Source organism: Bombyx mandarina, chromosome 07, assembly GCF_030267445.1.
Source record: "Bombyx mandarina strain Sakado chromosome 07, ASM3026744v2".
Lineage (NCBI taxonomy): Eukaryota > Metazoa > Arthropoda > Insecta > Lepidoptera > Bombycidae > Bombyx > Bombyx mandarina.
Genome location: NC_143214.1, coordinates 4,000,771 through 4,026,987, shown reverse-complemented (window position 1 = coordinate 4,026,987; position 26,217 = coordinate 4,000,771). Strand labels below are relative to the sequence as shown.

Genomic DNA, 26,217 nt, shown 5'->3' with positions numbered 1-26,217 from the left:
TAGAAAGAACATTCAGTGCATTGTTCTAATTGTATTGAAATATTGTAAATTTAATAACACTACAATCGTAAATTGAAACGGCTAATGTGACTATTTACCGTCTAGCGGGCCGTATGCTTGTTTGTCTACAAACACAATTTTTTTTTAAATCGTCTAAATTTGATTACGTCTGTGGCGTCGCATTGTCTTTATTTTTAAATCTACGCACCAATAGTAATTAAAGTCTTAAATCAAGCCTTGTGAGATCTTGATACGGAAGGCAAAAAACTTTCCCTACAAGAATTTCAAATCGAATTCCTGTTACTTTATACTAAAACTAGCCGTACTCGCCCGCTTTGCTGGGCATTTAAAATTAAAATTATTATTTATAGTCATTATTATTAGGGAGTCCAACACTCGTATAAATATTAGCCTATCCATTAAGCACATGTATTTTCTACATGGATACCAAGTTTCAAGTCAATCGGATCCATGGTTCAGTAGTTATAACGGAACATCCCTAAAAACCATTGTAGATTTATATATTCGTATAGAGTAGACGAAGATCTGATGACAGTTCACAGTTGTAGCATTAAATAGTATTTGAAAATTGCTAACGGTTTTTGTCGTTCAAAAAAAGAATCGCTCAGAAATATTAAAAAGTTCTGATGAGGGTTCATTACTAACATAAAATAATTTTTGAAAATTGCGAACAGCTTTTGTCGTTTAGTAAAAAAATCGCCCAAGAAATGTTAATAAAACTGAAACTTTCAACCGAAACTTTTCAAAAACAGAAAGTGAAAGAGAGTTAAGCTTTCGGTACACAGGCTTTATAGTCGAGTAGATCTGACTCCGGCGGCGCTGGAAAGACATCCGGTGTTATCTGAGATACCAAGATGTGAGATAACGTTGACACGTGTTTTGATATTATGTCTCGAACGTGGCTCTACTTTTGTTTCTCGATTTTTTTTTACGGTTCCATGAACCTTTGCTTCAATCTGATGAATTCATGTAAACATTTTATAGTTCTGAATTCTTATTGACTTTTTTAGTTTATGAAAAGAACAAAATAAAGTATTTTTATTTAATGTGAAATTAATATTTTAAAACACTGCACGATTTTAATAAAAAAGCTGTTTCTACTGTCAAAAACAAAATAGCAACGTTACCAAAATAAGTTAAATAAACGTTACGAAATTAAAAGGATCTCAACGGGAAGTAACGAAAACCGAGAAAATTCCAACATGGCTGCAGGCTTCGGGGGTGGTGCGAGCGAGACAGACTGAAAGGGGGAAAGGGACGATAAAGATGCTTGTCACGTACTGGACAAGCGCGAGCGTGCTCCACATCCTAATGCCTCGGAGTCTCACGCACACGTACACAATACAACGTCGTAACACCTTTCACACATGTTCAAAATAAGTCTTCAGACACATAAAATACATAAACTTCCTGGTAAATAAGCAGGTCCTTATGAGTTCGTGTTCGCCGATATTGAATTCTGTTTTTGCGGGGCGGTTGGCTGTATTTGGTGAGCGAGGGCTCTTGTCTTCCTATCTTGAAACGAAAATTATACAGCCTTCTTACCCCAGTCCCATTTTAAGTCTTATAATCAATCAAATAAGAACATTTTGACTGTGACATATTTTACTATTGACCAAACAGCACAGGTAATATAATTTCTTAGCATCAATCATTGAAGCAAAATTTATTATACAAGGTTTTTTCCCATGCCTATTCGTAGCGTAGGGGGCTATTGCAGCTAAGTTCGGATGGGTAGGTGAGCTCACGGGCTCAACCTAAGAGAATTTGTTACCACTAGCCTTAGCAAGAGCAGTGCTTCGCTGAATCGACCACCGGATCGGAAACGCGGGTCGCATTGAGAGCTGAGAAGGTCCGAGGAGAAACGCAGTGGGTTGTGTCTATGGGCTTGGTTGAACGTTGATCTCTTCGTGGTATTCGACGAACGGGGCTAGAACGTTGACCGGTTGGAGAGCCTCAAAGCACCGACATATGCAAGACACAGGAATACTGTGGAATCTTCCGCTTTGCAAATGTTATCTATGAGAACTATGAAAGATTATTCCTGCCACATAATTTCCATGCTTATCGTAAAGTCTGAATGACCAATCGGCGAATCGGTAAACACCATAAAATCCACGGGATGTTTCCGAGAAACGACCACCTCAACTTTACCATTGTCTCATAGTGTATTCACATGCAACGGCTGACTACGGATACACGGACCTTGAATGAGTAATGAGGTCCCACAATTATATTTGATAAATTTATAGACACATTTGCATACCGTGAAAGGGACAATGTGAAAGTACTATTTGCATATTACTTTTGTCATATCTTTGATTGATACATTCGATTATGTTTCCACGAAGTTCTACAACTACATTTGTGTCTTCGAAGAATTCAATTTGTATAATGTTTAACATTTTTCATTGTTTTCCCTAACGTTAAACACGACCGAATTCATAATTTCATTATTTGCATTATCCATTGCTTTCTCATTATCTTTATCTCATTATCTCTAACATGCTTTGGCTCATGCTGAACAATGTTGGTATTAAAATAATAATTTTGCTCTTTCTCCGGTTCTTCCTCGTTAGACGGAAGGCGTGTGTCTATGAAGCCACCTGCAAAGCGATGAGCGATAAAACCATATTCATTCATAACGACGGTAGTGTACGTGACGTTTTGGTCATTCAGAATTGCTTCGTCTTTCGTTTTGGGAGATTTGTTTTTTTATTGTACCATTAAGAGAGTCTCGTTAGGTACCACGTAATACTGGTTCATTTTATTATGTTCCATTGTTTCGACGAGATCGAGAAATTTGATAATTTCAGGAAGAAGATGCTTTTTGGTTATTACCGTTTTTAGAATCAAAATTATATTATGATGACTTGTATGTTTCATAATTCGAACAAACGATCTTCAAGTCATTCCCTAACTGGTATTTACTATTGGGGGGTGTTTACTATTGGAGGGGAAAATATTCAGAATAATAGAATAATAGTTATCGGGACAGATCAGACACGGTTATATGGCCCCAAATTATAATAGGATTCCCTGAATTATGGGAAAATAAGAAATTGAGATAAACATTTAAATAAGGTTAAATATATTACCTATAAATATAAATAATAAACAGCCAGACAATGAGCAAAGAAACCTGTTCACAACTTAAGACCCTAAGCCCAGCAATCTGACACTAACTTAGAAACTAACTACTACATCATCAAGACAATCAGAATCTTAAATGTAGATTTTAAGAAAAACCCCATTTAAAAATAAATTATAGAAATACTAAATAATAAATAAAAAAGCGTGGGGTGCATGGTATCAGTAGTTATAAATATTTTATGAACAGATATGAGTAGAAGAGTTATTTTGATAATATCCTGAAAACCACTCCACGGTTTTATACAATAAAATCATTTTGTCTTACACTATTTTTAATGCAAATTTATAAAATATTATTATTTTCATTTTTTTAGTTGGATTTACTTTAAAAGCGTATTTTGTTAATTTTTTTAAACTATTATTGATTTTTAATTTTTTACTTGAGTTTTTTCAATATTTTTTTCCAATATTTCTTTTAAATATTGAATTGTCATCGGTTCTTAATAAGTATACCAAATTTCGAGTTAATCCGACGTTTTGAAGGGGGTCAAAATCATGTTCAAAGATTCCGTTACATACTAACATACATACGTCTGAAGCTAGTAAAAGCGTATTAAAAAAACCTATTTTTCGTCCATAGGTAGAAATGACCGGTAGCAGTATATTCGACTACGTTCACCAAGCAGATCATGCTGAGATTGCTGAGCAGCTAGGGTTATCGTTGGCCGGGAGATCAGGAGGTGCGGGACTGAACAGTCCCGCGTCGGGGAGCGAAGAAGGAAGTCAACATGGCACAAACAACCCTGATGGTGAGATATTTTTCAAGTCTACTACTTACAAAACCGTTCTTTTTTTATTGCTTAGATGGGTGGATGAGCTCACAGCCACCTGGTATTAAATGGTTACTGGAGCCCATAGACATCTATGACATAAATGCGCCACCCACCTTGAGATATAAGTTCTAAGGTCTCAAGTATAGTTACAACGGCTGCCCCACCCTTCAAACCGAAACGCAACTTCACGGCAGAAATAGGCAGGGTGGTTGTACCTACCCGTGCGGACTCACAAGAGGTCCCACCACCACGTATACATAATAATATACTAAGTTTATTTGCATGAAGAATCAGACAATTTTATGTTCGCAGTTAATTGTGTATCGCACGCACTTAAAAAACTACGAACCGTTTCAACTGTTTAAGCACTTTAAGCAGACAAAAAACGTCCAAAACACAGCTGAAAACAGTAATTCGACTTACTAACACCGTTACTTTTTCTGTCTAAACGAGTGTCACATTTAGAGAGGCCACAATGAAAAATACAAGAGCTTCAAGTCCGCGTTTCTTCCCAACAACAAAAAACTCCCCATTCAGAATTCAATTAAACTTTACGTATTTCGGAGGCCGTTGCACCCATTTCAATCAGCGACAATACCGATCCAGAAATTTCACTCAATTCGAATTGTCCAGTGCCGCCGATAATAACTTGTAAACCGATTGAAAATTAAATTACGGAGTCTTCACGGCGCGTTGGGAACTTATGAAACGGTCTATGGGGTGTCAGCACGCATCTTTGTCCAACAAATTAATATTTAAGTTCTATGGGAATTTTTTGAGGTGGCCATTTGATCGTAGCGCCGTCGCGACCTTCGCCTGTGCTGTAACGGCGACGTTGAGAAATCAAAGTCCATTAGTTTGTTCACCTAACTTTTAATGAATTGGGCGCTGGCTTCAATTAGCCGTCGGAATAAGCAAAAAACGCATTCGTATAATAATTTTTACTGTCAATCGTTGTTCCCGCTTCGCTGCATTCAAAAGCGTTTTTTTTACGCGCCTCCGACTAGTTCTCTCAAAAAACTGTGTTAAGGTACACGCGGTTCGAATTCTAAGCGTTTTCTACAGATTGCTTTATATAAATTGCACATTCCATTGGCGAAGCCACACGGAACTCGCATCTTAATTCGTGACACGCGAATAAGTTGGTCAATTTGTATTTGTTGACCTGCAATCGAATCACTAGTTAATCTTGAATAAATCGCATTCCTAAATGTGTACTTACCGCCTTTACTGGTGATAGGACCTCTTGTGAGTCCGCATGGGTAGGTACCACCACCCCGCCTATTTCTGCCGTGAAGCAGTAATGCGTTTCGGTTTGAAGGGTGGGGCGGCCGTTGTAACTATACTGCTTTAGAACGTATATCTCAAGGTGGGTGGCGCATTTACGTTGTATATGTTTATGGGCTCCAGTAACCACTTAACACCAGGGCTGTGAGCTCGTCCATCCATCTAAGCAATAAAAAAAAGGTTACTTAAACTTTGCTTCATAATTAAAAACTCATAATGAACTATTTAAACATACTCGTAATAATAACGACCGTGAAGTTGATTTTGACCAAGCTCTTACGAACTATTCCAAATTTTAATTTACTAACGAAAATCGAAGGGCTGAAATCGATTCCAATTTGATCGGTACAGTAATGTTATCGATAAAAAATCAATCAGGATTCGGGCAGTTTGACAGTCCGGTATTGTGATTTGACGGGCGTGGTGAAACGCAGTCATAGAATAGAGGCCCGTAGAGAAATGAACATATTGTCACTAGATAGCCGTGGTGTTGTGGCTCTGATTTCGTGTGATGATGTCAGTAAGCTGATAGGTGGCAGTGGTTCTAAAATTTCGATATGAAAGCTGTACAATGTTGAGCGATTACGTTTGTCATCTTATAAATATGTTAATAGAAAACCTGTGAGCTACACATGACACGAGGATTCATTCCGATTTCAATAGAAATTATGAAACATAATGATGTAAATAAGTATTACTTCATTTTACTTCAAGAGTATACATACGTATTTACAATGGTATCAATATAACCAAAAGAAAGTGCTCCAAGCAAACCTCACTTTAATTCGGAGATGATATTTAAATTTGGTACCCGGGTTGTTATTATTATTTAAAATTCAACAAAGTTTCAAAACTTAACGTATTTTAAATAAGACTAGTCCAATTTATTACTATTATTTACTACGTTAATATTTGTGTAATCTGAACAATTTACTGTATTTTTCTGTGTATGTGTTTTCTATGTGTGAGTAGCATGTACGACTAAGCGTGTACGCATATTGTGTGAGGTTATTTTAACGAGAAATTTGTTTTAACACGATCATATTACGTACAATTAGACAATCTGTGGCAGTAATTTTATTTTACGTTTTACAAACTTCCAGGTAAAATAAATCCTAGTTGCCCAGTGAGTAACTCATCAGATCTCAGTGGGTCGCGATTTCGACGCGGTGGTAGATTCTGCAAAGCACTGCTCTTGCTAGGGCTAGTGTTAGCAAATTCTCTCAGGTTGAGCCCATGAGCTCACCTACCCCTGTGGGCGTAGCTGGAATAGCCTATTTAGCTACCAGCGAATAGGTAGGGAAAAAAGTCCTAGCTAGCATAGTCACGTGCATTATGATACAGCATGGAGTTTTAGCTGTAATCGTACCTATTTGGCGAATTGGGTGAACGTTAACGATAGGCGATATAAGCGATAGGAAATTAACTGCAATTAATTTTAGTTCATCCTCGAAAACTTCAGTCTCTTAGCTGATTTGTCGGTCCGTCAATTGCGATACAGTTTTGGAAGTTACATAAGTTACATAAGTTTCCAAATAATATACCTATAGGATATATTACGTACGTGATATTTAAAAAAATGTCGAAGCGAGAATACTACTATAAACTAACTAAGGTTAAATATTTATAGGTTAACTCAATCTTCGTGTTTAGTACAAAGACGTATTTTGTATTATCATAACTTATAGCCCACTGTGAAAGATTAATGGTTAAAACAGTAGCAAACGAATCGAGTTATCTAGGATACATAGCGGTGAATTAAGTGAGTTGTCGAATCATTGTTATATTTCGATCTTTTTGTGAATAACTGGACAACCACAATGATAGATTGATCGAGTTCGAAATAAATGGAATGGATTTAGGTGCTCAGATGGAATAATTTTAAAAAAAGTCTAAAAAGTTAATAAATATATTTTTATAAAAATAAAATTCGAAAAAAATTACAGGATTTGAGAGCCGCTGGAATTTTCTCAGAAACTAAAATTTAAGTTGCATGGAATCAATTAAACCGTGGTTTCGAGACTTGGTCCCAACGGTCGGACTGCATGAATCTTTTAATTAGTTTCCTACTCAATCAATCGGGTCCGGAGACTCAGTGATTTCGGTTTCAATAGGTGGCTCGAAAATTTCGGCTTATCGCAGAGAGGATAATGGAACTGTAAAACGGCAGAAAGATTTTTCTAGAAATAATAACATTAAATTTTAATTTAGAACCGAATTGCCCACAGCAGGTATGGAAGCCGCTATGGGCAAATACTTTAAATATAAAAAAATATACCTGCTCTGGTTCGATTTGACTCGAATCTCGTGCTTAGAGTGACCAATCGTTAGACCAATAAAGCGATCAATAATTGATTTTACCAAATAATATTTAAAATAGCAGCTCTTGATCATTAAATGACTAGAACTCTTCATAATACATCGAAATCTTAGTAAATAATCAACAACTCTAATCATTAAATTAGAATTTAATTTAGTGTTCAGTGGTTTTATTGTGCCCCTTTCATTGACAGTCTTTTTTCCATACCTATTCGCCGGTAGCCTAATGGGCTAGTCTAGCTACCCTGTTTCTGGTAGGTGATCTCACGGGGCTCAATCTGAGAGAATGTGCTAACACTGACCCTATCAAGAGCTTTGAAGAGTCTACCACCGGGTCAAAATGAACTTTTTAATTTTTTTATTGCTTAGATCGGTGGATAAGCTCACAGCCCACTTAGTGTTAAATGGTTACTGGTGGCCATAGACGTCTATAACGTAAATGCGCCACTCACCTTGAGATATAAGTTCTAAGGTCTCAGTATAGTTACAACGGCTGCCCCACCCTTCAAACCGAAACGCATTACTGCTTCACGGCAGAAATAGGCGGGGTGGTGGTACCTACCCCTGCGGACTCACAAGAGGTCCTACCACTTTAGATGAGTGTAAGTAGGAGTATTCAAATATTAGATGAGTATAAGCTCAGTTATATACAACCCGTAAATAGTTTTTCTTTAAAAAGCTTTAGAAACTCAAGAAACGAAGGCAGCAGTGTGAACCAAATCAAAGCAATCACGGCAGAAATGGGCGGGGTGGTGATTGATACCTATCTGTGCGGATTCACAAGAGGTCCTACCACCAGTAAAAACTGTCTGCCTAATTGACAGCAGGTCCTATGCTCGTCTGCCTACAAAGGCAATATAAAATGACGATTGTAACCTTTAATCCCTTGTGTTGTAACAGTGTCATCGCAAATGAGCCTCGCAGCTAGTGGCTCTCTATATCGGGGAATGGATCGGGCTTTCTGTGTCCGCATGAAGAGCACCCTCACAAAACGCGGATGCCATTTCAAATCATCAGGATACAGGGTAAGAGGAACACGAAAGATCTTATTAAGGTGCAATCTTCACGCAATTCAAACATTCGTACCAAATAAACAACGTTGCTAAATTTTGAGTTATTTTACTGTTGTTCGGTGTTTTTGGCGCTATTCAGCCACGCGTGCATGATGTCTCCACGTAGGTACGACTATGAAAACTTGATGACATTTTACTTGTTATCTTTACGATCAAAATGAGAAATGAGCGGTCGCTGAATTTTCATTTTCGATTTAGGTCGGAAGATACAAGGACGGTGAGTCTGCGTCTTACGGAGAGAATGGTAATTGGCGGGTAGGTATCAATCATGCAGACAAGAAATCCTATATTTTTTTATTTTGTGTTCAATTTATATGTAACTAGTGGTCCCGCAGTAGTCGAACTTCGACTATAATTAATTGAAATCATAAGTTTGAACATTATTATGGTTCTATTGTCAAAGAAAATAAATTATATTTCTATAGTGACAGATTTCGCCAAGAAAGATAAACAATATTAACTTATTCTCAATTTGACTACAGACTTTAAGCAATAACAAAAGTTTGACAATAAACAAAGACTATATGTGTGTGTGTCAAATACATGGTAGTGTGTGTAATATTTTCTTTATTGATTTAATGTATTTTTAATGCATAATTTGAAAAAAATAATATTAGCATTCTGCACTTCTTCTCTATATTCTCTATAAGCGTGGGAAATTTCATACTCCTCCGTCCGCGCAATTTCCGTAAAAAGGGGTACAACGTTTTTGCTTCATGTATTAATATATACCTAGATTATCTTTATTTGTGTTAGTGTTTAATTTTTTTAAAAACAAAAAAAGGTACTCCGGGAAAGCTGCCTATTTTATAAGTCGTTCAAACGAAAATGAATTTGCGTGATTTAGGCGATTTTCCGTCGTTTATCTACTCGGAGAATCCTTTCTCAACGTTTTATTGCCGGTTACATTATAATAAATGGACCGGTTGTACTTTATCCGTCTTAGATCACAAATATTATTGGTTAGAATTATTGTGTAGCCTGGGGTGCCCCAAGGCGTCGTTATAGCGCCCCATAATTTTTGCCTTAACTCCGTGTTAGGTCATAAAACGTGATTATATCACAAGCGACTTGCGAATACCGCGAGGAGACCGTAAGATTGTCCGTAAATTGTTTTCTAGGATGTACGTAAATGCTCTTTTTATTTCGGTATCACTTACACGGCCATAACTTTTTTTGTTGGGGAGCGACATTATTGTTTCAGAACGTTTGTTTTACGAACTGATAAATGTATTGGCGTTACCATTAGTTGTCGTTTGGTTCATAATTTTGCGGTAATCTTCATCTTAATGGCTCATGCGGTAACTCGGGTTTCGTTTGAGCAATTAATGCAGTTCGTTTATCACGTCGCATGGGTTGAGCGCTTCGAGCAACCGTTACATTGGTTTAATTGGCAAATTAGTTGTACAATCTCCGATTACCTGGTAATTATGGTACGTACGTGGCTTAACTGTGTAACACATACAGCTCACGAAATTTGCTATGATAAATAATTTCATTTGGCTTTCTGAGGATCACGTTTCGTATTCAAAAAGTTGTTACAAGCTCGCGTTCTTCTGCCAATTTATTATTTCATCTAGAAGTTTTAATGATACAAAATATTTTATACCTTTAAACGAGTAATTCTTGTATATATATATATATAATATGAATCTCGGAAACGGCTCCAACGATTTTTATAAAATTTAGTATACAGGGGATTTCGGGGGCGATAAATCGATCTAGCTACGAATTATTTTCAGAAAATCTTGTTTTATTCGTGTTTTCAATAATCAACTTTATGACTCTTCCCGACATATATTGGTAAATAATAATACTATTAAGCTATTTCAGCAGATAGCGTTGTTAAGTCACCTGACGCCAATGAGTGTTTGGTTTAAGGTTAGACCAAGAAAATGAATTGTTTATTTATATTATTTGTGTCTTTTTCATATAAAATATAAAAAAAATACCGAGCGAAGCTCGGTCATCGTCTAGTGTACGTATGATGTTTAGACGTAAAAATTGTAATGAACACGTCTGATGCGATTTAATGAGTAAAGATGCTTTAACGTTTCTTCATTTTCTCTTTTGATTCCAGGTGGTTCTCATGCTGTGTAGACTCCGGCCTCAATACTCTTTCTCGCACAGTCGGAAGTCACCGACAGTCCTACTGGGAATGGTGGCGCTCGCCATAGCACTCCCACCGCCCTCCGTCCACGAGATACGACTAGAATCCGACATGTTTGTGACCAGAATCAACTTTGACTTCCGAATAGCTCATTGCGAACCAAGGTACTAGGATTTTTTAAATATACCGTATAACAACATGTTGTGTAGGCAGCCGCTTGGCTCTGCCCCTGGCTTTGCTGATGTCCATGAGCGACGGTAACCACTCACCATCAGGTGGGCCGTATGCTCATCTGCCTACATGGGCAATAAAAAAATCAATTTTCGAATAATTATATTAAACTAGCTGACCCGGCAGACTTCGTAGTGCCTCAATCGAGAAATAAAAGACCTAAACTTTTGTATAAAATAAACTTAAAACAAACAAAAGGAATCCATCAGACGGGGGGGACATGAAAGGGAAAACAAAATTGTTAATTTTACTTAATTCCGAGCATTTTCATATTTATCTACCTTTTAAACCTTCTCTAGACTTACACAAATAATTCAAGACCAAAATTAGCCAAATCGGTCCAGCCGTTCTCGAGTTTTAGCGAGACTAACGAACAGCAATTCATTTTTACATATATAGATAGCAGCATGATGTGTAGGCAGCGGCTTGCCCCTGGCTTTGCTGACGTTCATGAACGGCGGTAACCACTCACCATCAGGTGGGCCGTATGCTCGTCTGCCTACATGGGCAATACAAAACAATTTACGAATTTTCAAATAATTATATTAAATAGAAGTCACACGTCAACGATGGTAATTGTCATCCACTTTGAAGCGTGAGATTTATATTTCAGTTTTAATTACTTACGTTTGTTCCACCCTCCAAATTGGAAATTGAATTTCGCGCCCGAAATTGCCTATTTCCTATTATAGTCGTATTGACCTGTGCGAGCGTACAATAAGTACTACCACCATATATGTCAGGCGATCGCAGGACCTTAGTGTAATAACGAGATAAGCTGTTGCTGCTCAGATATGTCCCTTGATCGCCTTTTACAACGCTCGCAAGGAAGAGATGTGGTAACGATTCGAGAACAACAGATTCTAATTTTACATAAATTTTCCAGTAGGGTATCCGAGCTGCTTGGTTACACAGCAGAGGAGTTGACCGGAAAGAACCTCTACACGTTATGTCACGGAGAAGACGCCAACAAACTTAGGAAATGTCACTTAGATTGTAAGTACATTTTTAATATCTATATTTCCCGGAAATGAGTAAACAAAGTTCCATGGAAACGATTCCTCGTTTTTAATTGGCTTTGAAGGCTAACGAAGTTATGGCCCGACTGACGGTAGGTTGTCGTCGTGGCCTAAAGGATAAGACGTCCGGTGCATTCGTATATAGCGATGCAACGGTGTTCGAATCCCGCAGTACCAATATCAGGTACCAATTTCTCCAATAAAATACGTACTTAACAAATGTTCACGATTGACACACAGTGAAGGAATAACATCGTGTAAAAAAATCAAATCACAAAATTATAATTTGCATAATTACTGGTGGTAGGACTTGTGAGTCCGCGCAGGTAGGTACCATCATCCTGCCTATTGTTGCCGTGAAGCAGTAATGCGTTTCGGTTCGAAGGGCGGGGAAGCCGCTATACTATAAAAACTGAGACTTAAAACTCATGTCTCAAGTTGGGTGGCGGTATTTACGTTGTACATGTCTATGGGCTCCGGTAATCACTTAACACCAGGTGAGCCGTGAGATCGTCTACCCATCGAAGCAACAAAAAAAGGGTGGTCCCCAAGACCGAAGGTACAGTTGAACGATTGTCAAAAAAAAAACTAGCACACATACACATAATGTACATATTTTAGACTGTTTCACTTTGTGCCAGTGTAGAGGATTTTGTAATGTATTTTTTCTTAGACCGACCCTTATTAGACCGTTTAAATGTAAACTTAAAACTCATTTAAATCTTACGCGACCACGAAAACTGTAAAGTATACAAAACGTCCGAAACATTCTAATGTCAATAATAAACGCGTTATTAAACCGTAAAAGTGCTTTTAATTATTTCTAGGACTCAAGGAGATCGAGGAAATTCCGTTTCTTGAATGTAAATCGTTATCGCCGATCGTTCTGATTTTAACTTCAGACTTCGTACATCATCGTTGTACACCGATGCCTCCCATGACCCAATAATGTCGTGGTGAAATCCTTCTGTCGCAACTATTGATTTGTATTCATTGCGTTTTCTTTAGATATCCATGTCAAGTGGCCTGGCACCTCAAGGCGTGTGCGTTACGAGGAAAATTTACGTGTCCGTAATGTTTGGATGTTTGTGGGAATTTATTTTCTTTCATCAAGTTTTGATTTGGTTCATATCTTCGCCTTCGTTTCTTGAGTTGCTAAAGCTTTTTAAAGAAAGTCTATTTACGGGTTGTATATAACTGAGCTTATACTCATCTAATGTTTGAATACTCATACTTATACTCATCTAATGTCGTCCGCACGGGTCCGCGCGGTACCACCACGCCGCCTATTTCTGTCGTGAAGCAGTAATACGTTTCGGCTTGAAGGGTGGGGCAGCCGTTGTAACTATACTGATACCTTAGAACTTATATGTCAAGGTGGGTGGGGCATTTATGTTGTAAATGTCTATGGGCTCCAGTAACTACTTAACACCAGGTGGGCTGTGAACTCGTCCACCCAAATAAGCAATATAAAAAAATAGTATACATCTCTGTTGTTTGAATAAAATAATAATGTTTACCTATAAAGATACCCTTTTACAATACTGGCCCTTTGAAACGTAATCTATGTATGGTTAGCAATACTAATTTTTAAATTCAAATTGTATTTGTTTATTGATTAGTCTTTTGTTTTCACTATATTTTTGTCTCTTTCATTAATACAAACACTATAAAGATACGAATAATTATGGAATGCCAGTTCCGTCGCGGTAGCAATGCCGCACAAACAGCTAGCTAACTACACCAGTGATGTTGTCGTGTACGGAGAGAACGTTACAAATAAACTCACGACTCGTTATTGGTTTTAACGCTACCGAAATGGAAATTTTCATACAAAAAAGATGTGTGGTGTCGTGGGACACCGGATAGGAACGAAAATATTAATTTTAAGTTCTATCCGAGGTATAAAGAAAATAATTATTCGGGTATACATTTTTTATAATAATTTTTTTATTGTTAAAAAAAACAAAAATACTTTACAAAGTTATCAACTTTATTTTATTCACGATGATTTATAAAAAATATACAATAATAATATACAAAGAAACAGCTATTTATATGAATAATAGAAACCGTCATCACGTAGACTATACATTAGACACTGTATAGCCATCAAAACCCAATTGACCCAAAAACCCAACCCCATTGTCGAAGGAAAACCAAAGTCAAACAACAACGAATTAAAGGCTATAATGGAAACTGACCGTATACTCAATCTATGGCTGAATTAGTAGCAGAAGCTTTCAACGTTAGCATAAAAACAATATTGGTTAATTTATGTTAAATTAGCTAGGTAAAAGAACTTGATAAGTGGGTACCGCACGAAATAAATGATCGCCAGCGTGATGTAATCTTTATAGGTTAAAGATCTAAAATAGCAATAATTATTAGTTTTTTCTTCATATTTCTTTTTACTATACACCTAGTTACTGTGTGAGTTTCTAAATCATATCTGATGAGTTTTTATCACTGAGAAGGTTACTTTTTTTGCTCTATTAACGAAAGTTAGGCGACGATCGAGTAGATGCACTAAATCGAAGCCCATTGAGTTTCTCGCCGGATCTTCTCAGTGGGTCGCGTTTTGGATCCGGTGCGTTTGCGATCCGTTGGTAGATTCTGCGAAGCATTGCTCTTGCTAGAGCCAGTGCTAGCAACACTCCCGGTTGAGCCCCGTGAGCTCACCTACTAGTTAAGGTTACGCTGAAATAGCCTCTCAAGGCTATCAGCATAGGTAGGAAAAAAAAAGAAAAAAAAAATTTAGAGTATCAATCCAAAGCCATTGATCCCGAATGGGAATTCAATTCACGATTGATTTTAGAAAGCAGTATACCAATCACTATACCTAAAAGGAAAATAATTTCAGCGGCGTCTAGGACATTTTTCATATTATGTTCAGACCAAAATCTCAATTCACATATGTAGATATTAAACATCAGTCAGAGATACAATTTAGGTGTGCCGCCGTGCGCCGCGCCGGGCTGGCTCTACGAGACTTTGTGATTTGAATAATAATTTTTATATCATCATTTTTGTTTCCTTTCCCTTAGTAGAGACGTGGGAAATGTCGTTTCTTAATGTCCTTTGAGATTGTTACGAGCTTTATGATGAATATATAAAAAAAATATCTAGTTTCCGTATGTAGATTCTCTTTACTTTTTTCATAATAGTAATATAAAATATTTTCATCCGCTTTGTGAGTTAAATTCTATGTATATTTCAAAGTCCCGTTGTTTTTGTTTAATCGACCAAATCTTTAGTTACAAATTTTAATGACAGACTGAGTCATTTGTTTACAAAACGTTTCCTACTGTTTTAAATGGCTTTCACGGTGCTCTGTAGCTCGTCATTGGTCTCGATAGATTTCCAAAGAGGGCCCGTTTTGTATTCTAAGTCTGCATCGTCTATAAGGAAAATCGTGTTAACTCCGCGTATGATAAACCGACCTTCGTTTATAAACATAGTCACTGATCCGCTATTGTTGTCCAAACGACTTTGACAATAAGCTCAAAAGGCGACATGAATGGAAGAGCCCATAATCCTGACGTAATAATCCTGTGACCAATCGAACGCATAACAAGATGGCCGACGTTTGTAATGCCAATCACATCGGGGCGTTAACGTCACGCTACCTAGCACCTTACCATTTGATAGCTTTACGAGACCATCAATTTGAATTTAAAATGTACATCTATGTAGATGCCGGTCAAATGTGGACAGTCCTATCTCAGAATACCAATTGCGTGAATTAACATAAAAGTCCGGGTGTACGTTAGAAAGCGGGTAATTTGGTTACAGCCGTGGACGCGGCTTGGGTACCTGATGGCATTGTTGACGACAAAGAAGACAATGATGATGCGGCGGTTACAATAAAAATCAATGATTACACTCGAAACTTCCGACAATGAGCGAGCACACAGGAATTTTCGCTTCGATCGTAAAATGTTAAATTTATTGTTTTTTATCGAAACTGGAAACATTTAAATTTGAATTACAAATTAAAAACCAAAATTGTTACTAGATACATAGTTTTATTGAGGCATCACAAACATTTAATATTAGTTACGTAAATGTCCTATTAAATTGCCGTTTATGTTCCGAAAAGTAGCGTTTTTGTATGCGCCTCGTCAATAGAATTTATTTTTGAAATTGTATTCTTTTCCTTGCGTCTAATCTATCAGTTTTCTTGCTCCACGACGATACTGAAGAAAACCAAAACGCATCTCTGTCGATAACAACTCTAGCGTTGCTTCATTACGGATCCTCCCGATCCATTAACGGTGCTGTTAGGTAACTCAAGCACCGGTGACCGTCCTCGTCGAACCCGTCGCTTGCGACGAAGGGCTCGGCGAGAAAATTAACTCATGGACACAGCCTACTGAGTTTCTCGCCGGATCTTCTCAGTGGGTCGAGTTTCCGATCCGGTGGTAGATTGGCTCTTCCTAGAGCCAGTGTTAGCAACACTCCTGGTTTGAGCTCACCTGCAGGTTAAGGCGAAGCTGAAATAGCCTCTCAAGGCTATCAGCATAGGAAGAAAAAAAAAATCAACAGTAGGAATCTGATAGATAATCCGAATAGCTCTTTCAACGTTTTCAAAAAACCTTTATTAATATATACCTATAAGGTTTTTAGTTTGAAAATAAACAAGAGCTTCAACATAAACAAATAGAAAATGAGCCTCGTTACAAAATCATTTTCACTTTCTGGCTCCGTACCAATTCCGTTTGCATAGTGAATAATTAAAAAAAAAAAAGCTTGCCAATACAATGTGAAAACACGACCAAAAATCGTAATGCTTCTAATGACTCACGTATCACAATACACGTGTTCATCACTATGTCTTTTGTTTTCATAATCAATTGAATATAATGAATGCCTATTCTATATAATTTTTTTGTATCTGTATATCATCGTTGTATTGTTCTAATTGTTTTTAAGGACGAAGGTCGCGGATATTTTTGTTTTCGTTAGTCAATAGGGTTTCTGATTTGTGTGCAGTTTTCGTTAAAGTCTTAGTACATTATTTCATGACAGCCCACTTAGTTTTTCGCCGGATCTTCTCAGTGGGTCGCGTTTACGATCCGGTGGTAGATTCTGCGAAGCACTCAGGGCAGTTAGGGCAGTGTTAGCAACACTCCCGGTTTGAGCTCCGTGAGCTTACCTACACGTCAAAGCGAAGCTGAAATAGCCTCTCAAGGCTATCAGCATGGGTAGGAAAAAAAGCCGTACTTACTGTAGCTTTCAAGCTTCGGAATGATGAGGTACCCTCAGTACTGTAACATGTTTACTAAAACAAACGTTTTTTAATGGAAGAACTCCACGGTAGGTAGCAACGGTAGCTTTAACACAAGAATCATAGTACCTTCAATTCGTCTATTTCTATTGGCCATTTAAGCAAATTCTGTAATAACTTCTAAATCCATCTTTACATAGGTACTTTTGTACACATCGTCGAATACGTCTGCGTCTAAGTGCAATGATAGATCATTTCAAAATAGTTCAGCTTGCATTACTTCTTTTAAATGAAAAGTAATCATTCAAAAATATGTTTGGTGTATATAATTCATTTTATTTATATAGTAAACGATATTTTTTACTACACTGTATCGATAAAAACATGTGTTCAACGAAGCGAAAACTTGACAAGAGCCATGTACAAAATTAAACTAATGACATTTTTTTTTTAAAAACTCAAACTAATTTGTGGCAACAATTATAGTGAAAAATTGCGGTAAATTAGACGTCTTTTGAACATGGAATACGTTTCAATGGAGTGTTAATAATCTGATACACAATTAAAACGTTTTTTATTAAAATTAGGGAAACTGTGTTATTTATATGTAGGGGAAAGTGGGGGAATTGGGAACACTTAACTTCAAATGTTCAAAACTAATAGAAAAAAGTCATAAACATAATCAACTTTCATTGAATAGTAAGCTTTGCTTACCTATCTACTTATTGATAACGAAAAAAATCTCCAAAATCAACGTTTTATTAAAAATATTAATAACCTAAAAAAACAATAGCGTTCCTTTTTACCCGATACCATATGGGGTAATTGGGATCGTCCCGCGGGGGAAATGGGAACGGTACGGGGTAAATAGGATCGACACAATAAATCTCGATAATAACTACAAATTGTTTTATCAGCACATATCTCATATTAACCTTGACTAGTCTCGCCTGCAGTGCATTTTGCAGGTGCCCAGGGTTTATGTATATGGTGCACATGATCCAATCTTCTGTCGGTGGTGACTCATATTTTTCATTACACATTATGCAGTAAAACTCTTTTTTTTATTGCTTAGATGAGTGGACGAGCTCACAGCCTACCTGGTGTTAAGTGGTTACTGGAGCCTATGGATATCTACAACGTAAATGCGCTACACATCTTGAGATTTAAGTTCTAAGATCTCAATATAGTTACAACGGCTGCCCCACCCTTAAAACCGAAACGCATTACTGCTTCACGGCAGAAATAGGCAGGGCGGTGGTACCTACCCGCGCGGACTCTTAAGAGGTCCTTCTTCTTCTTCCAGTGCCTCTTCAATCCTGAAGGTTGGCCGTTAGCTTTCTATATTCGTTTTTATCTGCATCCAGCCGGAACAGCTGTTCAACGGAGGCAATACCGGTCCACTCCCGGATATTCCGGAGTTAGTTAGTCCGTTAGTTAGCTTCATGGAAAAGTCAAGAGGTCCTACCACCAGTAATTACGCAAATTATAATTTTACGGGTTTCACTTTTATTACACGACGTTATTCCTTCACCGTGGAAGTCAATCGTGAACATTTGTTGAGTAAGTAATTCATTGGAAAAAATGGTACCCCGGCCTGGGATTCGAACACAGGTGCATCACTCAACACGAATGCACCGGACGTCTTATCTCTTAGGCCACGACGACTTCAACTCCTTCGTTTTCATTTTCTAAAGCCTTCTTCAAATTTCTTACGACTTTACTCTTGATTTTTAGCTTTTTCTTTGTAGTATATTGCAAGATCTTCAATTTTGTATTTAGTTTCAGTCTTACGTACATAATTTCGAGACATTGCGGGTAATTAAGAACGCAAGGGGTAATTAGAAATGTTCCCAATTACCCGCCTGATGCCGTTCCCAATTGCCCGAAGTAGTCAATATAAATCAAAATGGCCGCCATGCTCAGTAGAATTGTTGGCGAACTTCAAGTCGCGTAAGGTTTGAAAACATATAGTACGTACATGATAGTAACTAAATAGTGTGCCTTTTGAACTCAAAAATATTATAGTAACATCTATTGTAACACATGACAAAAATTACATCATAAACGTAATAAACATTGTTTGATTTATCGTGACAGCATGCGCGCAGCCTTTCACTCTCACTATTGCCTACGAACTGAAGGGCGCTGGAAGTATGCATTGAAAAATATCGGGATGATAGTATAAGGGGAAGTAGTACTTTCCTAGGTGTTCCCAATTCCCCCACTCTCCCCTATTCTAGACAATTCTAGATTCTCCTAAATTTGTTCTTGTTTTCTAGTATTATTAAAAGGTTATTAAATTAACTTTTATCGTTGACGATATATTATATTTATATATATCTACATAAACATATTTTTAATTAGATGAGTAAAAACAACTCAGAATCGTCTGATGTTATTGGAGTGTATAGACCCGTCTATGCTCAGAGCCACATGGGGCAGCAATCGCAAAGTCTCACGACTAGATCGATGTTGGGCTATACTTAATTCCGGTATTATTTTTTTGCTTAGATGGGTAGACTAGCTCTCCATCCTCCTGGTGTTTTGTGGTCACCGGAGCCTATTGACATCTACAACTCACTATAGTTCAGCGGCTACTACACCCTTCAAACCAAAACGCATTACCGCTTTTCGGCAGAAATAGGCTTGGGTGGTGGTACCTACCCGTGCGGACTCACAAGACGTCCTACCACGAGTAATATAAAAGTACAAAGAGGTCTTAACACAACCACTAGTAGTAGCTGCAAGTAGTGCCGGATAATACTTGCGCGGGACCCGCATCAAATGTACCTACCACAGCAGGTCCTAAATCATATTCCGAGAACGAAGGTCTACCCGTGGTCATGGCGCTTGCATATGCCAAATAATAGCGTTTATAATTATACTGTACAATCACAATAAGCTATTAAGTTTATAGCTATATAGTTAATATAGATATTCTCATAGTTAATGCTGGCCATACTGTAAATCCCCTAACGGTGTGTGATTTTTGTGTTGAAAATTTTTGGATATAGGCGCGGGGCTGGTAGCTTTCGCTGCTTCCAGCTGATGGCTAATCCAGTAGTCCTCAATTGGCCCTGGAAAAGTTAAAAAAATGCTGTTTTGTACATCACTTGATCCGGGGAACTTTTGAGCAATTTTCTCTCTTCTCTGTCTCCCATTAAGTGGGGTCGGTACAGCGAATTTTTCTGTTCCATTCCCTTATATCAGCCGTCATCTCAACACTCACTCCTCTCATTCTCATATCGTCATTCACACACTCCATCCATGTTTTCTTCGGTCGACCTCTTCCCCCTCTACCTTGCACTACCATTTCCATACATCTCCTAGTCACATGCATCTCCTGTCTACGCATCACATGTCCATACCACGCTAACCGTCCGCTCTTTAATTTGTCAATCACCGGGGCTACTTTGTCATAAAAATTGTTTCAATTTAAAAGCGACAAAGATATTATTTTAGTTACTCCTTATATCATCAGCTACCTATCAGTGAAAGTCTCGTCAAAATCGGTCCAGTAGTTCCAGAGATTAGCCGCAACAAACAGACAGACAGACAGACAAAATTAGTAAAAAATATTATTTTGGTGTATATACCCTATATATGCATGCTATATATGCATGTAGTAAAAAGCGGTTATTTCAATATTACAAACAGACACTCCAATTTTATTTATATGTATAGATTTACTACGCCCTCCCCTTCGAGGTTCATTGTCATGCGTTTTCATAGAGATCAATTAACTTAGTTACCGTTTTTGTGTTGCAGTAATGAACAAAGGCCAAGTACTGACGCACTACTATAGGATAATGAACAAACTTGGCGGCTACACGTGGATGCAGACCTGCGCTACCGTTGTGTGCTCCTCTAAAAATGCTGAAGAACAAAATATTATTTGCGTCAACTATGTTATTAGGTAAGGGTGGAACACTGCAGGCGGAACACTGCATCTAATATCTGTATTCTGCTAAGTAAGAATTTTGTTCCATCCAATCTTCTTTTTTATTTGACATAAAACATAAGATATGTTTCTATTTCCAGCGGCAGAGAGTACCCCAACACAGTAATGGACTGCTGCCAACTTGAAGAAAGCGTGCAAGGTGTCAAACGAGAGGAAACGACCGGAGATCCCGAAAACGGACCCCCAGACACCGACAACACGGGCGGTCCGCCGCCCACATCCAGGCATCCGGCAGAGAGAACCGAACCTCCAACGAACAGCGAGGCAGCTTCCTCTGCACCGGTCAACGCGTCCGACGTAACGCACCTGACGAGGCTAAACGACGCCCAGCCTCTACCGTTACACACGACCCCGGAAAGAACTTCCCCAATGCCCGCTAGAAGACTGAAAAAACGAAAACAAACAACCGACTGCGACGAGGACGAGGACGAGAGACGGAAATCCGCCTCAAACCCAGCAGCTACAATTTCACCCGCGGACCGCGACATGACCAAAACAGCCAACTTAACAATACCCGAAGCAGGAAACGACGCCACCTCGGTCAGAGATCTAGAGAACGCAATGTCGAAGCATCTACCGGCTCTCGACGGAAAAGAAATAGCTCATCGACCGACCGACTTCTCAACGGATGCGTTACTGAAACAGCAGCAGCAGAAGTCGACCATACAATGGATAGGGACCCAAAACCATCATTTGATGAACCGTCAGATACCTACCAATCATCCGTCTTCGACGCCAGCGTCCGCGTTACTGAGGCAGCTCTACGCAAACAGAGAGAGCGTTATAAGAAGCAATTTCCTTGGTGACGGCAGAACTGGAGGCTACTACTCGAATGACGGCCAGTCGGGACCGTTACCGACGCCGCCAGGAAGCGAAGGGTCCGGTTATAGCGAACAGTTAGGTCACAAAGGAACTGACATAGGCTCGCTGGCGTACGGAGGATACGCGGAGTACCATTCAGCAATGACGCCGCCCGGTTCAGTTTCGCCGAGAGACAAACAACAATACGCTTTGTCGTACGACAATAGCGCTTATTCGGAAGCGTTAAGGCACTCGTATTTGGGCGAAGCGCCTCTACCGTTGAAGCCTCAAGCGTATTCGGCGGTACCGGGCGCGTTAGATTACGCGTCTCCATTGGACCAATCCCAGTTCTTCCATCCGCCTTCGTCGTTCCATCTGTACCATCCCCAGGCGCACGCGGCCCACCCGACCCACTCCCACCAGCCCGTAGACAAGACAGCGCCTCCTAACACGAACTGGTACTCGACGGGGTCATAGTGTCCGCAATAATTTCCGTCGTGTCAATCAAAATTCAAAGTTATTTTGTTATGTTTTGTTTTCCAATGTTGTTTCTGAGGATCGATTATTATTTAAGGCTTACTTTAGAAACAGCTCAATTTATAGGTTGTATATATTGATATTTAAGTCTACTAATATGGTATACGGCTAAAGACTACAAAAAAATACTCAAACAAACAAACCCTTCATTCATTTTTCTACTTTTATGATCTATTTTAAATGAATGTGCCAAAACGTTTTAAGTTATGCATTTATCGTAAAGAAACAGTAACGCCCAAAGAAGCGTTAAAATATTATGTAACTTTAAAATGAATAATAATAATTGTACTGCGGTTTAAATATAACATTTAAACAATTACTTTTAAAAATGTCGATCATATGAAAGGTATTTAGTGGGAATCTTTTACTATCAGTTGTGGAGACTAGAAGTAAGGGAGACACTCTGTGTATGGAAATACTAAAGGGGTGTAATTTCAAAAATAAAGCCAAAAGTTTTTATAGTGAAATTTTCAATTCGACCCACTTCACTGCGTTTTTAACTGCTATATTCATATCAAACCACTTTCTACGCTAGCAATATTTTTGTGGGTTTTTGTTATAATGTGTTGCTTATGCTGCTTTTACGATGCTTTTTCGACTTGCCCTCCAATTATATGTCTTATCAAAGTCCTCCTTACTTCTACTATCTTTAACATCAATTTCAGATTTGAACAAAAACTGATAGGAACTATTAGGAACACCGATAGAAAATGCAATATTTATTAATGACAGAGACAGTCTACTATGAATGTTAGGCTAAGGGATCCCGGCCATGCTTTACTGTGACAGTCGCTCGCTTAGTCGATTCTGACTACAGTACCATTGGGTCCGATTCCATTCTCGGCCGCCAGCATCGTTGTTAAACATGTTTGGTATTTTATGCATGACTTCCGAGAGTATTCTTGCTTTGGACTGTTAAATGTGGAACGTAGATTTTTTTATATTTTATTGCTTAGATGGGTGGACGAGCTCACAGCCCACCTGGTATTAAGTGGTTACTGGAGCCCATAGACAACTGTGACGTAAATGCGCCACCCACCTTGAGATATAAGTTCTCAGTATAGTAACAACGGCTGCCCCACTCTTCAAACCCAAACGCATTACTGATTTACGGCAGAAATAGGCAGGGTGGTGGTACCTACCCGTGCGGACTCCCAAGAGGTCCTACCACTAGTGATTACGCAAATTATAATTTTGCGGGTTTGATTTTTATTACACGATGTTATTCCTTCACCGTGGAAGTCAATCGTAAACATTTGTTAAGTACGTATTTCATTAGAAAAATTGGTACCCGCCTGCGGGATTCGAACGCCGGTGCATCGCTACATACGGATGCACCGGACGTCTTATCCTTTAGGGCGCGACGACTTCAAAATGTTGTTTCATGAATGTTTGTAAATTGTGTACATCATAGACGATTTTTTGACTAGGACACTTCTTTAGTGCCGTTGTGATTTGAAATTCGATGAAACGGAAATGACATACCAAAAGAGAAAAATATCTATACGATTTAGCTTGTGAGAAAATGATATAAAATTTCCAGTTTCACTTATATTGCGTGTGAGCATTTTCTTAGTATTATTTTATGAACAAACAATAATATATTCTGGATATATTAGAACGGTATTCATTCCACTAGCTGTAGATACTACAAACGTTTTGGTGATACATTTATTCCACACTGAGCTATAAACGTAGCTTTTGCATATCATTTAAATTTAAGCTTTTTGTAAATTGTTGTATTATAGTTAGTAAACGATCGCACCGGGGTGCGTGTTAAAACTATTTTGTAAATTAATAGTTAAGCGTTATATTTTTTCTTTCGAAATAAGATTTCAATGTAAATATTAGAAGTCCATAGTCTTTAGTTATCAAGGAAAATCGATCTTATTTAATTTTCTACTTTAAAATTTGTTGAAAATAGTTTTTTTTTAATATGTCTATTATCACTTATTATTATGTTATTGTGTACTGCAATACTGTACCTATTTGGTTTCGAATTTGCTCAAAATTAAGCGAAAATTTTAACAGCAACACTGCCCTATTTTCGGAATTAAATTATTTATTGTAAATCACTAGTTTTCGCCTTTCGACTGATTCTATTAACGGACTGATTGTCTTTTCTTTTCGTTTTTTTTTTTACCATCTTCAAAAATATTGTTTTCAAAGTTAGTTTACTTTCAATTTTAGCATCGAAATGAATAAGAACTGACATAAAACATGACAAAACATAATTAAATACTCAGCACATTCCGTATTATACATGCCAAATATGTTTTAGGATGAAATTTTGACAACAAAAAAAAGCGCGTTATTTTATTTTGTATTAGGTTTTTTTTTTTTTGGTAATTTTATTACTTCGAAACTGTGCAATACGCGTGGATCAATCGTTCGTTTCGTTCAATTAAAATAAGGCTTCGTTATCGTATCGTATTTATAAGGTTAATTCTTAAAAAAAAAATGTAATAAACTGTAATTATTAAACGAATGGGATAGGCTTGTAATGCAGTTGTCTGTTGTTTTTTTTTTTTAGAAAAAAAAAATCTTAACTTTTTATTTTTTAATCGTGAACAAAAGGAGAAAGTTTTTTTCTCTCTGAATAAATAATTAAGAATTTACAAATGTGTTTCTTTTGTCACGTAACATGATACTCGATGATTATTCTTTTGTTTTCTATTATCTCCCTGAATTTCATGACGAGTAGTAAATACAAGTTACACGCTAGCATATGGTAGTACAGATAAGCTAGTTTAATAAGCGGCACGTAAGTTGGCAAGGTTTTGGAGTAGTGGGGGTAATGTCGCGCATAGTGCACATTGCAACAAAAAATGGTCACTTTTATTGCCCGCATATAATTTAATTTTATTTTATTTAATTTTTTATTTGCCATTATTTGTTTTTAAGCCTGTGTGTTTAGAAGAAAGTTAAAGAAAAGAGAGGAATTCGTGAAGTGTATTAGGTGTTATAAATAAAATACAATTAAAAGTTAAGAAGTTTATTTAAAAAAAATATACTTAATATTAAAAATTATGTGTCGCCGTCGTCACTATCACTTTCTAATAGTGCTACCCCTTGGATTAAATTTATGGTAACACCTGAGCTGGTGGAAGGAGTTGGCTCCTCATCGTTGACATAACGAAGAGTCGCTGTCGTCACTGGCGTAAATAATAAAACGCTCAGTGACTAAATCGACTATATGGTCATTGGTATTTGGTCCGGCAATGCAAACAAATTTAAAAGAATAACACTCCTAACAAAAACTTAATTTAAAACAATAATCAACTCGTAACAAAAACTCAATATAAACAAAGGGTTCCTACAATTTAGTAGGCGCATGTGTAATCAGGTGCGAACGGAACGTGGACGCGGTGCGGGAGGGGAGGGTCGACTGACTCACCAATCGCGCGCTCAGAACGGTGCTACGTCTTTCCCCGCGTCCCGCTTGACAACCAAAGAGACCTAAAAAAACGACTTCTGCGCATCTAACGACTCTTGCCAAGTTACGTGCCGGGGACTATAAGGATTTAGGTTTCTAGTTGTACGTAATTGATATAGATGGGTGGACCAGGTCACAATCCATTAGATGTGATGTGTTTACCAGAACCAACAAGTATCCCACCTTAAGGCAAAGGTCCAAGTTACCGTAACAATAATGGAATAAAAACGATTATTTTTAGTTATTAATCGATTATTCCTCCT

The 26,217-nt window shown here is 37.8% G+C and overlaps 1 protein-coding gene across 6 annotated transcripts in view; it reads left to right on the top strand.

The window, feature by feature from the left end:
• The window catches only part of trh (PAS domain-containing protein trachealess), a 258,744-nt gene extending 233,604 nt beyond the window's left edge, over positions 1-25,140 (top strand). For 5 of the 6 annotated variants that reach the window (XM_089728622.1, XM_089728621.1, XM_089728623.1 and 2 more), the window contains 6 exons: positions 3,755-3,923; positions 8,454-8,578; positions 10,707-10,900; positions 11,854-11,963; positions 20,988-21,135; positions 21,261-25,140. In XM_089728622.1, the coding sequence (XP_089584748.1) occupies positions 3,755-3,923; positions 8,454-8,578; positions 10,707-10,900; positions 11,854-11,963; positions 20,988-21,135; positions 21,261-22,458 (1,944 nt within the window). In that variant the 3' untranslated portion in view covers positions 22,459-25,140. Of the gene's footprint in view, positions 1-3,754; positions 3,924-8,453; positions 8,579-8,824; positions 8,882-10,706; positions 10,901-11,853; positions 11,964-20,987; positions 21,136-21,260 lie in introns of all 6 variants that reach the window. The other variant, XM_089728624.1, reaches the window with a different exon arrangement.
• The last annotated feature ends 1,077 nt before the right edge of the window (positions 25,141-26,217 follow it).